Source organism: Lithobates pipiens, unplaced genomic scaffold (genome assembly GCF_037356315.1).
Source record: "Lithobates pipiens isolate NorthernLeopardFrog02 unplaced genomic scaffold, aLitPip1_a1.2 Scaffold_16, whole genome shotgun sequence".
In the NCBI taxonomy this organism is placed as follows: domain Eukaryota; kingdom Metazoa; phylum Chordata; class Amphibia; order Anura; family Ranidae; genus Lithobates; species Lithobates pipiens.
The window spans coordinates 234,478,963-234,493,387 of NW_027507748.1; the positions used below are offsets into that span (position 1 = coordinate 234,478,963).

Genomic DNA, 14,425 nt, shown 5'->3' on the forward strand with positions numbered 1-14,425 from the left:
GAAGGTTGAGAATGGCTGCTCTAAACATTTGTACACAATTCAGATTATTATTTAAAGTGGGGTGCCCCCTACAAAAAAAATAAATAAAAGTCAGCAGCTGCAAATACTGCAGCTGCTGACTTTTAATAATCGGACACTTACCTGTCCCAGGGTCCAGCGATGCGGGGGAATGAAGCCCCCCCTCGTTCCCTGCTCCGCTCGCGGCACCGTCATGCGGGCACCCGGCTGTGGCTTCACAGCCGGGCACCCACTGTGCATGCGCGAGCGGCGCAGGGCGCCGTGATACGCCGTGCAGTCACCTGGGACAGGTGACAGGTCCCAGGTGACTGTGCGGCGTGAGGGGAAGTGATGTCACCAGCCCGGGCAAGGAAGAAGGCAGACTACGAGGGACCCCCTAGCAACAGGTATTTAGAGGTGAGTAAAACTTTTTTTTTGCCAATTATTATTTTTTTTTAAAAGAATTTTAAACAACTTTTTATTTTTTGGTGGCAACACCACTTTAAGTCACTATGTATCATTTGATCTGTAGCATCCAATAAAAAGAGTTGCTATATACATAGATCAGCCATAAATTAATGACCACCAACCTAATATTGAGTGGGCCCCTCCTTTTGCTGCCAAAACAGCACTGACCCATCAAGGCATGGATACCACTAGATCTCTGAAGGTAAGCTGTGGTATCTGGCACCAAGCCCATCAGTAGCAGATCCTATAAGTTATGAGATGGGGCCTCTATGGATTGGACTTTTTTTTTTTTTTAAGCACACCCCACAAATGCTTGGATAGAATGAGATGTGAAGAATTTGAAGGCCAAGTCAACACCTCAAACCTGTTGTTTTGTTCCTCAAACCATTCTTGAAACCTTTTTTTGTAGTGTGGCAGTGTACATTATCCTTCTGAAAAATGCCACTGCCATTGAGGAATACTATTTTCAAGAAGGGGCACACTTGGTTAGCAACAATGTTTAGGTTGGTGGTACATGTCAAGTAATATCCACATGAATGGCAGTATCTGAGGTTTGCCAACAAAAAGCATCACACTGCCTCCACCGGCTTGCCTTCTTCCCATACTGCATCCTAGTTCCATCTCGTCCCCAGGTAAGTGACACACACTCACCTGGTAATCCTCAAGGTGTAAAAGAAAATACGATTCATTAGACCGACTCCTTCCATTGCTCTGTGGTCCAGATCTGATGCTCACATACCCATTGTAGGTGATTTTGCCTGTGGGCACCCTGACCAGTCTGTAACTACGCAGCCCCATACACAACAAACTGCAGTGCCCAATTTTTCTGCTCTCAACACATCAACTTCAGAGACAACATGTTTACTTCCTGCCTAATATATCTCACCTACTTCCGGATATAAGAAGATAATCAATGTTATTTTATTAACCTGTCAGTGGTCATAAAGTTATGGCTGATCGCTGTGTTTATCAAATTGGATTGAACCTCAACTGTCTCCCTCCATTTTGTCATGGGCCGTGCAAACTGTCGGTGCCATATATATCCTTTCTAAATAATAAATACAAATGACTTGGTTGTGCACATGGTTTTTTTTTTTTAAAGCCTGTGGCGTGCAAAACACACTCAAAAACTTCACCCGGTGCCAAAAAAATGTGCACAAGTAGCACATGGTACACCTTGCACTGCACAGATCTGAATAGTCCCCCTAGAAGATCCTCTCCGGAAGTCGCACCCCCTTATCACACATCTTACCTTAGCACTTCTCCTGGATAGGTTCTCCTTGGCTGTGAAGAAGTAGTCCTCTATGTCCTCCTCCAGGCTACTGTAACCACTGCTCATACTTCCACTGACCATCATAGGTAGTCTCTGAGAGTGTAATATTCCGAGAGAACACGCAGGAGAACCAATCACAGCAGACAAGAGTTATCTCCAGAGTTGTCTCCAGTACCACCACCTACATCTTCATCCGTACAGCTGTGCTCCCTCCTCACCGGCTATGCTCATCCCTGAGCTCCACACCAACCTCACTTGTGTACTCTCTGCTCGCTCTCTGACCCCTCCCTTCTCTGGCTCTATTTCGGGTAAACCACTTCCCCTCCCTGCCTGTGTCATGCCGCGATTTTCTAGGTAGATTCATCATCTCATATACAGCCAGTCAGAAGGTCGAGAGGAAGTCGGCAAGTGCACACACTGCATGTGAGGGTTACACTTTACCTTTATGGCTTCTTCATGCTCTTCTCACTTAGGCTGAGTTACAAAGTTGTAACTTTGGACATTTACACACACACACACACACACATACACACACACACACACTTGCCAAAAGTATTGGGACGTTCTGCCAAAAAAAAAATATTAAAAGTCAGCAGCTACAAATACAGTCAGGGCTGATGCAAGGATTTTTGACAGCCTAGGGCAGTGATGGTGAACCTTGGCACCCCAGATGTTTTGGAACTACATTTCCCATGATGCTCATGCATTCTGCAATGTAGTCGAGCATCATGGGTTCGCTATCACTGCCCTAGGGCCTAGGCGAAACCTAATTTTGCCACCCACCCTTGGCCCCACCCCTGACTACAACCCCTTTGCCATGCCCATGTATACCCCACCTTTTTAATGAAGCGCCCATCAAATGCAGCCCACCAGCGCCTATGAATGTAGCCTCACCAGTGCCCATCAAATGCAGCCTCATCAGTGCCCATCAATGCAGCCTCACCAGTGCCCATCAAATGCAGCCTCACCAGTGCCCATCAAATGCAGCGTCACCAGCGCCTATCAAATGCAGCGTCACCAGTGCCCATCAATGCAGCCTCACCAGTGCCCAACAATGCAGCCTCACCAGCACCCATCAATGCAGCCTCACCAGCACCCATCAATGCAGCCTACCAGCGCCCGTCAATGCAGCCTCACCAGCGCCCGTCAATGCAGCCTCACCAGTGCCCATCAATGCAGCCTCACCAGTGCCCATCAATGAAGCCTCACCAGTGCCCATCAATGAAGCCTACCAGTGCCCATCAATGCAGCCTCACAAGCGCCCATCAATGCAGCCTCACAAGCGCCCATCAATGCAGCCTCACCAGCGCCCATCAATGCAGCCTCACCAGCGCCATCAATGCAGCCTCACCAGTGCCCATCAATGCAGCCTACCAGTGCCCATCAATGCAGCCTACCAGTGCCCATCAATGCAGCCTACCAGTGCCCATCAATGCAGCCTCACCAGTGCCCATCAATGCAGCCTACCAGGGAGGTGGGTGGGGAACCCGACCCCTTGGTACATGGACAGATCAGTCTTTAGAAAACCAAATACATTTACATGTAAATCTGTGATAATACAATATCAGACCAGGGACAGTGTATCAATCACCAGGTCTGGGGCTCTGCATCCATCCAATGACATGACCCTACCAGTGCCTATGCGAGGAAAAATTTTAAAATCTGCCTACCTCGGTGCCTCCTCCAGGCAGACTCCACCTGTTACCAAGCCTGGAGCACCGCCGCCAGGTGCTATAGCACTTGAGTGACACAGCCGGCATTGCTCAGGACAGGCCAGGAGGGAGAGCGGCCTCTATGAGGGGGGCGGGGCCAGGGGACCAGTATTCGTAATCACGTACATCGCTGCAGAATGTGTGGCAATCTACTGTATCGCCAGAAGTGGGAGCAAATACATGGATTATACAGGTATCTGTACCCCCCTCCCACTGAAAGGTGCCAAAAGTGACACCGGACGGGAGAAGGAATCCGAAAAGCGGCAGTTTCATTTTTGGGTGGAACCTCGCTGTAACGACCAGAGCATTTTATGTGATCCGTCACTGCGTCACTTGAACTGACAATTACACAGTCGTGCGATGTTGTACCCAAACAAAACTGCTGTCCATTTTCCCCCACGAATACAACTTTCTTTAGGTGGTATTTTATCACCTCTGCGTTTATTTTTTGTGCTATAAAAAAAAAAAAAATAATTTTGAAAAAAAAAAAATATATATTTTTTTTCTACTTTCTGCTATAATACATATCCAAAAATTATATATATAAAAAAATGAATTTATTCATCAGTTTAGACCAATATTTATTCTTCTACATATTTTCAAAATCGCAATAGGCGTATATTGATCGGTTTGCGCAAAAATTATCGCATCTACAAACTACAGGATAGATTTAGAGACTTTTATGTTTTTTTAATTGTTTTTACTGGTAATGGCGCTGATCTGCGATTTTTAGCAGGACTGCGACATTACGGTGGACAAATTTGACCCCAAATTACACTTTTTGGGGACCAGTGTGGCATTATCACATTGATCAGTGCTATAAAAATGCACTGATCAATGTAAAAATGACACTGGCAGGGAAGGGATTAACATTAGGGGCGATCAAGGGGTTAAGTGTGTTTCCTGGGTGTGTTCTAACTGTAGGGGGGATGGGCTTACTGAAACATGACAGAGATCACTGCTCCTGATCACTGGTAACCATAGAGCCCTGTCATGTCACTAGGCAGAATGGGGAATAGCCTTGTTTACATAGGCAGTTCCCCGTTCTGCCTCTCTGCGCATGCCCGCTATCCTGCTTTTACGGACTGACATACAGGTAGCACAGTTTGTGCAGGAGAGCCATACTACCAACGTATATTGGTGTCAGCCGGTCGGCAAGTGGTTAAAGCGGAGTTCCACCCAAAAGTGGAACTTTTGGTTTAAGTACTTGTGACCCCCTGATATACCACATTTGCATTGCCATTTTTCTTTTTTGGGGGAGCGGGTACCTAGTTTTCACAGGTACCCAGCTCCCACTTCCTCTCCTGGCACAGTGGAATCGAGCAGAAGTGCACTGAGGTTCATACTTGCAATGCCGGCGCCAGAGAGAAGAGGGGGAGAGAAGCAAGACTTTGAGTGGCCACATCGCTGGACCGTGGGACAGGTCAGTGTCTGTTTATTAAAAGTCAGCAGCTACACTTTTTGTAGCTGTTGACTTTTAAATGGGTGGAACTCCACTTTAAAGTGGTTGTAAACCTCAGAAAAAAAAACAAAAAACAAACCCTGCAAGACAAAAGCATAATGAGCTAGTATGCACTAGCTCATTATGAAATATCTCAGAACAATGGCCTGAATCTGCGTCAATACTCTGGGTACAGGGTCGACATCTTCCATCGGAGCTACGTCAGTGTTCACGGCTCCGGCGCTCTGATTGGCCGGAGCCGCAATGACGTCACTCCTGCTCATGCACCAATTGCCACGGCATGGGTACTGAAGAAATTACACCAGTGACCCGTTTCTTCAGTGCACATGCACCAATAACATTGGCAGCAGCTCATATACTGAATATCTCCTAAACTGTGTGGGTTTAAGAGCTATTCATGGTACCTACAGGTAAGCCTTGTTATAGGCTTACCTGTAGGTAAAAGTGGTGTAAAAGAGTTTATAACCACTTTAATGGCATCCCAGTCTTAGTTTGCAGGGTTCAATATTGAGTTGGCCCACCCTTTGCAGCTCGAACAGCTTCAACTCTTCTGGGAAGAATTTCCACAAGGTTTAGGAGTGTGTCTATGGGAATGTTTGACCATTCTTCCAGAAGTGTATTTGTGAGGTCAGGCACTGATGTTGGATGAGAAGGCCTGGCTTGCATTCTCCACTCTAATTCATCCAAAGGTTGAAGTCAGCACTCTGTGGAGGCCAGGCCCCAAACTGTTCCCACAAAGTTGGGAGCATGAATGTGTCCAAAATATCTTGATATGCTGATGCATTAAGCCCTTGTACACACGGTCGGAGATTCCGACGGAATGTTTCCTATCGGACCGTTTTGTCAGATATCCCGACTGTGTGTGGTCTCCATTAGACTGTTCTCGTCGGAGTATCCGTCGGACCAAGTTTTCCAACTTGTCCGTAAAATTTTCCGACAAAATGCTCAGATCGGACATACTCCGATCATGTGTAGCCTACTTCGACAAAGTGCCACGCATGCTCAGATCAAATTCCTAGACCAAAGCTATTGGCTACTAGCCTGAACGTAGTCCCGTCGTAACGAAAAAAAGTCATCGTGTTATGTACAATCGGATTTTCTGACAACTTTGTCCGACCGTGTGTATGCAACAGTTTCAGACAAAATCCGTCAGACAAAATCCGTCGGACAAAATCCAACGTATTTGGTTGTCAGAATGTCCCACCGTGTGTACAAGGGCTTAGAGTTCCCTTGACTGAAAACCAACCCCACACCATAACCCCCCCCTCCACCAAATGATTTGGACCAGTGCACAAAGCAAGGTCTATATAGACATGAATGAGCGAGTTTTGGGTGGAAGAACTTGACTGGCCTGCACAGAGTCCTGACCTCAACCCGATAGAACACCTTTGGGATGAATTCGAACGGAGACTGCATGGCCACTCATTAAAATTAAAATTAGGAGAAACAAGGTGTAACCTTAAACTATAGAGGGTTCTTTACTGTAAGAGCTGCAAGGATGTGGAATTGCCTTCTATGGGCGGTGGTCTTAGCGGGGGGCATCGATAGTTTCAAAAAAACTACTACCGCAACATACAAGGATATACACTGTAATACTGAAATATAATCACACACATGGGTTGGAATTGATGGACTTGTGTCTTTTTTCAAACTCACCTATTATGTAACTGCGAACCAGGTCTTCTCGTCCACATCAGTGCCTGATCTCACAAATGCACGTCTAGAAGAAAAATTTAGTTCAGATAAGGTCAAGTGTGTGTGGCGGCAACCAGGTGAGAAGTATAAAGACAAGTGTGTCTTGCCTACAGTCAAGCATGGTGGTGGGAGTGTCACGGTCTGGGGCTGCATGAGTGCTGCTGCCACTGGGGAGCTACAGTTCACTGAGGGAACCATGAATGCCAACATGTACTCATGTTCCCGAGGACTGGTGCCCAGAACTGGACAGCATATTCCAGGTGTGGCCGGACCAGAATCTTGTAGAGTGGGAGAATTATCATTTTATCTCTGGAGTTAATCCCCTTTTTAATGTATGCCAATATTCTGTTTGCTCTGTTAGCAGCAGCTTGGCATTGCATGCCATTGTTGAGCCTATCATCTACTAGGACCCCCAGATCCTTTTCCATCCTAGATTCCTCCAGAGGTTCTCCCCCTAGTGTATAAATTGCATTCATATTTTTGCCACCCAAATGCATTATTTTACATTTTTCTATATTGAACCTCATTTGCCATGTAGTTGCCCACCCCATTAATGTGTTCAGATCTTGTGGAGAAGTTATTGCCCTGCTTAGCCTCATCCTCCAGGTCATTTATGAACAAATTAAATAGGATTGGTCCCAGCACAGAACCCTGGGGAACCCCACTACCCACCCCTACTGCTGTCATAGAAAACAGTTTCAGGCTGTTTGCAACATCATCTTGCTTGGCAAACAGTGTGACACTTTATTACAACTTCACTGATATCTTTGGAAAACTGATACATGTATAATACAGTATATATACAAATGTTAATACAATGTAGCAAACTAACACACCAACACTAGGGTTGCATCAATACTACTTTTTTTAAGACCGAGTATCGATACTTTTTTTCTAGGGCTGTGAAAATTAAAGATTAATTCCTCGATTTTTTGGATCGATCAAAATTCTTTTGACCGGTACTCACCTATCCGCCGACTTCCCGGGTCTTCAGGGAGTTTCTGCCGGAGATCCGGTGACGTCACCAGACTGCTCCCCCCTTCCCCAAGTGCCTCCGTCTGCTAACGAAGGGAAGTGGGAGGAGTCCGGTGACGTTGAAGTTTCCAATTGAACGTAATGTGCACGGGGAGGAGCTATGCATGACGCCACCCGCTGCTGCCCTACGTAACTGACACGAATGTCGGCTTTACATGCTGTGTTTTTATAATCTTTATGTGAGTAATTTGTGTTTGAACAGTGTCAGTGTTTTTTTGTTTGTTTTTTACAGTTTTACTTTAAATTTTTTTTTTTTTATCAACCCTTTGGTGAGATATCAGAGGTCTAAACAGACCCCTGACATCTGCTCTTTGAGAAAGAGAAAAGGAAGGACACAGATTCCCCAGTCCCTTTCTCAGCAGCCTCAGCTGCACTAAACTGCATAGTAAACGCAGTTTACAATGCTTAGTTATGAATGGACAGAGTCAGTAATTACTGACTCTGTGCATTCGGAAGAGGAAGGGGGTGGTAACTGACAGATTTATTGGCTCCTTCCTCCACTCTCCATCCTGACAGATCTGGGACAGGGGGGACTGGAGGAGGACATAGAAGGGGAGCGGAGGAGGACACGGAGGTGGAGTAGGACACAGAGGGGGAGGGCTGGAGGAGGACATGGCGGGGGACCTTAGGAGCACAGAGGAGGAAACAGCGGGCAGTTGGGGGGCAATCAGTGCGGCAGTGGGGGACATTACAAGCACCAATCTCCCTGTATAAATTTCAATAAAGCCACAGGAGGGAGAGGAGGAGAAACAGCTTTATTGAAAGCTATACAGGGAGATCGGTGCTTGCAATGGACCCCACCGCCGCACCGATCATCTCCTGACTGCCCAGGTACCAGATTAGGCATTGGAGCATTTGCATGAGTACAAGTACTCGTGTAAATGCTTGGTATCGGCACTGATACCAATACTAGTATCAGTGCAACCCTAGCCCACACTATAATCATGAATATGGTAAACCTGCGCTCTTTCTCAGGATGCCCCAAAGAGTTTTGCTTTTTCAATCCAAATTCTGCTAGTTGAGGGAAAAAGAACCAGTAATTTGATGCATTTTAATAAAAGCTATTTTAAGCTATTTAAATGAAATATTTAGCTATACATTTGTTTTACTATACCTGTACAATTAAACAAAATAGTGCATTCACATTCACAACAGAGCTGAGGATGTCAAACAACTTTTTTTTTTTTTTGGTGTCAGGAAAACTTGGCAGACGTTATTCATGCTAATAGCAGAAGAATGAGGCAGTGGACAGAATTTACACTTAGTGCTCGGGATTAAGACAAGTACACTTGTTCATATTTAATGTGTAAAGTTTACAACCACTTTAAGTATACCCACGTGAACAATGCCTAAAAAAAAAAAGCCAGCACTGCACAGCAGGACATATGTGTTATGAGCGCATTAAGCCTGCACTGGTATGAATAAGTACGAATTCTATTGTGTAGCCCTTTGGACATGTTGGAAATACTCTGTTCCCGAGTGTTTGCAAGCCTTTCTGAGGGTTTCCAAGTGCAGCAGAGTGGTCTCCAAGTATTTCTGAGTCTCTTTGGCGCCCCCTCACCTCTGGCCACATGTGGTATTGCATACAATAGAAGTCAATGTGGACTTCTATTGGGAAACTCGCTTTGATATGCAAGTGCTTTGGATTACAAGAATTCTCCTGGAACAAATTATGCTCTTAATCCAAGGTTCCACTGTTGATTAAAATTGTCAAATATGTCCATTTGGGACACACATCTTGAGTGGAAAATATTGCTTGGTTAGTGTATTAGAAAAAAATGCTCCTGTACACGGATGTGAAAAATGCTGCAATCAGACCTTTAAATCATACAGTTTTTTAACCACTTGCTTACTGGGCACTTAAACCCCCCTCAGTCCCAGACCAATTTTCAGCTTTCAGCGCTGATGCACTTTGAATGACAATTGTGCGGGCATACAACACTGTACCCAAATGAAATTTTTATCATTTTTTTCCCACAAATAGAGCTTTCTTTTGGTGGTATTTAGTTACAGCTGGGAGTTTTATTTTTTGCTAAACAAACAAAAAAAGATGCAAAAAAAAAAAAAAAAAAATCATGTTTTAATAGTTTGTTATAAAATTTTGCAAACGGGTCATTTTTCTCCTTCATTTTAGTGCGCTGATAAGGCGGCACTGATAGGCTGCATTGGTGGGCACTGATGGGCTGCATTGGTGGGCACTGATAGGCTGCATTGGTGGGCACTGATAGGCTGCACTTGTGGGCACTGATAGGCATAGTTAAGGCGGCACTAATAGGCACAGATAAGGCGGCACCGATGGGCACAGATAAGGCGGCACTGATGGGCAAAGATGGGCACAGATAAGATGGCACGGATGGGTGGCACGGATAAGTGGCACGGATGGGTGGCACGGATGGGCACTGATAGGTACCACAGATAGATGGGACTGATGGGCACTGATAGGTGGCACTGATAGGTGGCTCTGATAGGTGGCACTGCTGGGCACTGATGGGCGGCACTGCTGGGCACTGATGGGCGGCACTGCTGGGCACTGATGGGCGGCACTGGGGTGCAGCACCTTTGAGGCAGATTGGGTGGCACTGTGGGTGGCACTGTGGGTGGCACTGTGGGGTGGCACTGTGGGTGGCACTGTGGGTGGCACTGTGGGTGGCACTGTGGGGTGGCACTGTGGGCATTATGGGCACAGACGAGGGGCACTTACTTTTACTTTGTTATTTTTCAGGATGGCACTGCGGGAGGCAGGTGGGCACTGGCAGGTGGCATGTGGTGCCTTTCATTGCTGGCCGTGATCGGGACTGATGTCCCGATCACGGCCGCCGGTGATCGGCTTTTCTTTTTTCTCCTCGCGCTGTCAGCGCGAGGAGGAATAATAGCCGATTACCGGCTCCGTTCTATCACATGATCAGCTGTCATTGGCTGACAGCTGATCACGTGATAAGGGGTCGGGATCGACCCCTTACACGGATCGGTGATCAGGCGAGTCTCACGGACTCGCCGATCACAGAGCGCGCCGCGCGCGCCCCTCAGGGGGCGCGCAGGCCGCTCGTAACCAGGACGACGTCAATAGACGTAGTCCTGGAAATCTAGGTCCGCGCTAATGCCGTCATTCGGCAATAGCGCGGTACCCAAGTGGTTAAGGATCCCAATTCACAAGTATTGTATGCAATGAATCCTTGCACACAGCTGTGTTTACATCAGTAAAACGGCATTGCTTAAAGAGTCTTAAACTCAAAATCAAACACTTTTTATATGTGGTCAGTAATTTACATGTGCGTGCATTTAAAAGTGTATATACGCATGTACATGCATAAATCTGGCCTAAAGGAATTGAAAAAGAATTTTGTAAATCTGTATGTTTGTGTTTCTAAAGCCTCATACACACGATCGGACTTTGTACAAAGGGCGTTGGCTGAGAACTTGTTAAGCATACACACGATGGGACTTTTTCAGCCAACTTTTACCAAATCAAAGTGGTTTTTCTGCTCTTTACTGCCACCTTTGGTCAAATTCTGTATTGTTGTCTGATCTTTTGCATTGATTCTGAGCATCGGTGCTAGTAAAGTCCAATTCATTTTCTGTACACACAATCGGACTTTGCTCCATCGGACTTATGTTGTCGAAAAAAGTCTGTCCGTTCGCACAGCCAACAAAAATCAGATGAAAACCAAAAAAGTTTGTCCGATGGAGTGTACACACAGTCAGATGTTGCCTTAAAACAGCTAATTTGCATGTTTGTTTTCAAAAAGTCCGATCGTATGTACAGGCCTTAATTGTGTTTATGGAAGCACAATACTGACCATTAAATGTCTTTTTTTACACAGAATCTTGCTGCCAGCAATATTCTGCGTAGATATCTGTAAATATATTACGCCCATGTGCATGAGCGCTAAAGAAATATGGGACAGCATGGAAATTTAGATTATCCAGCAACAACTGCGACGTTATCATTTCTTTTGTTATTGTACTATTCAAAATGTGTGTTGATAATTATGTTTAGGATTGACTGACATTCTGCAAGAATACTTTTATATATCACTGAGGCCTAATATTATCGAAAAAAAAATACTTTATTTTATTAGAACTTTTGAAAAATACGGCTCAGCATTAGCAAATGTTGTGCCCAAAGAAAAACAATCACTCTACAAATCCTTTCAGAATGAAATGTGTGCAGTGGCAATTGTCTCCATTTTTTTTTTTAAATGTTTGTGGTTTGCGTTGCTGTGTGTTTTTTAAAATGCAACCTGTCTGCTTTTTAGCACAAAAGCAAAGCACATGAATGCATGTAAATGCAACCTAACTGAAAGTAAAGGTATTACAAATTACATTTTTGTTAGTATTTTTACCCTTCCAGGGACCTGTTACTTCACAATGGATGACATGAAAACATGCCAATTTGCATAAAAATTCAACTTAATGCAACACACATGAAAATGCATATTAATTGCACACCAACACACATGCATTTTACACAGAGGTGAGCAGGGCTGAACTGGGACAAAAATTTGGCCCTGGACTTCATCCAGACCGGCCCACTTTAATTTTGCAAACACACACAAAAACAGTATATAAAACTATACGCAATTGCGCAAAAAAATGTATTATTAATCAATAACCGTGACCAGTGACAATAAATTATTAATCAATTACCGTGGACAGTGATATTAAATTATTAATCAATTACCGTGACCAGTGACAATAAATTATTAATCAATTACCGTGGACAGTGATATTAAATTATTAATCAATTACCGTGACCAGTGACAATAAATTATTAATCAATTACCGTGGACAGTGATATTAAATTATTAATCAATTACCGTGACAATAAATTATTAATCAATTACCGTGACCAGTGACAATAAATTATTAATCAATTACCGTGGATAGTGATAATAAATTATTAATCAATTACCGTGACCAGTGACATTAAATTATTAATCAATTACCGTGACCAGTGACATAAAATTATTAATCAATTACCGTGACCAGTGACATTAAATTATTAATCAATTACTGTGGACAGTGCCAATAAATTATCAATTACCGTGGACAGTGATATTAAATTATTAATCAATTACCGTGGAAAGTGGCAGTACATTTACCCCTACCCCCTCCCCCTCCCCCCCGCCATGCTGCACATTACAGATATCATAGACATGCAGCCTGCAGTTGATTATCTTATTAAGTGCTTACTTGATGACACTGGTGAGGGGATGGATTTCTTTGTCCCTGGACACTGACACTGTCTGTGCTGCTGTCTGGAGTGGAGTTCTGGAGCTGTCTGGAGCAATGTTCTCGTTCCTCCTCAGCGGCGCTTTCTCTTCACTTCCAGGCCAAGCAGCTAAGCGCGGGCTCCTCCCATATCCCCGGGCCGCCTCCGCCCTCCGGCCGTGTGTGACGTCACGGCACTGGGACAAGGAGGCTGCCAGTAAGGTTAGGGGAGTGAGTGGCAGCGTCATCAGGGGGTGGTACTTGCGTGCCGGCCCAGGTGCTGTAGCGGAGCCGCAGCCCCGGCCGCCGCCGGCGTTAAAAATAAAAAACACACTATAACTCAAACTGAAAACCGGCCCAGCGGCCCACTGAGCCAATCGGCCCACCGGGAATCTCCCGGTAGTCCCGATGGCCAGTACAGGCCTGGAGGTGAGTTTTTGGGGTTGATATACTAAAACTGGTGCACACAGAATCTGGTGCAGCTGTGCATGGTGGCCAATCAGCTTCTAACTTCAGATTGTTCAATTAAGCTTTGGCAATAAAACCTGGAAGCTGATTGGTTTCTATGCAGAAGTGAGCCTGATTTTGCACTCTCCAGGTTTAGTAAATAAACCCCATTATGTGCAGTGGGGTGTAAAGGGACCCTAAAGGTGAACCTGTTTCACTTATGTTTATAGCAAGGGCAAAGTCACCATTCCTGAACCACTAGAAAAGGGAGAAGTGACAGGAATTTGTGGCAGCTAGTACTAATTACCAATTTGATTATATGTCACTGTGAAATTTTGAAAGCTATTACAGTATTACTGGACACTAGAGCTGCACAATTCTGGCCAAAATAAGAATCACAATTACTTTGCTTAGGATAAAAATATCACAATTCTCACACCGTAAAATCTTTCACATTATCCCCCCAAAAAATAGGCTAACTTTACTGGTTAGTTTTTATTTCTTTTTTTAAATTTTTTTAATTCATTAAAGTAATTTAAAAAAATAAATGGAATTGAAAGACCGCTGCGTGTGACATAATATATTGCAACAACCAGCATTTTATACTCTAGGGTGTCTACTAAAAAAAAAAAAAAATATATATATATATATATATATATATATATATATATATATATATATATATATATATATATATATATATATATATATATATATATAATGTTTGGGGGTTCTAAGTAATTTTATAGCAAAAAAATAAATATTTTAACTTGAAACCAACAAATGTCAGAAAAAGGTTTAGGCCCCTTTCACACTGACGTCCCGTTCAGGCCCGCCTGTCAGTTTTTCAGGCGGACCTGAACGGGTGCTCCATAGAGCTCTATGGAGCGTCGGATGTCAGCGGTGACATGTCCGGACATCCACGGGGCGGATCAGAACTGATCCGTCCCGTGTGAAAGGACCCTTAGAGTTTAAGTGGTTAAACTTTTTTCACCTACACACAGTCTATTCCACTGATAAACTATAACAATGTTTATACTTAAGTTTAACTGATAAAGATTGTTTTGATTCTTGGCAGACTGCCCAATTTTTCTCTTCCTTTCTTTTAGGGCTGAGGCTTCAGAA

General features: G+C 44.4%; 1 protein-coding gene across 1 annotated transcript in view; it reads right to left on the reverse strand.

The window, feature by feature from the left end:
* The window catches only part of RASSF5 (Ras association domain family member 5), a 96,266-nt gene extending 94,233 nt beyond the window's left edge, over nt 1-2,033 (reverse strand). Inside the window, exon 1 of the mRNA XM_077481166.1 lies at nt 1,718-2,033. Coding sequence (XP_077337292.1) covers nt 1,718-1,822 — 105 coding nt within the window. The 5' untranslated portion in view covers nt 1,823-2,033. The remainder of the gene's footprint in view (nt 1-1,717) is intronic.
* Between the last annotated feature and the right edge of the window lie 12,392 nt (nt 2,034-14,425).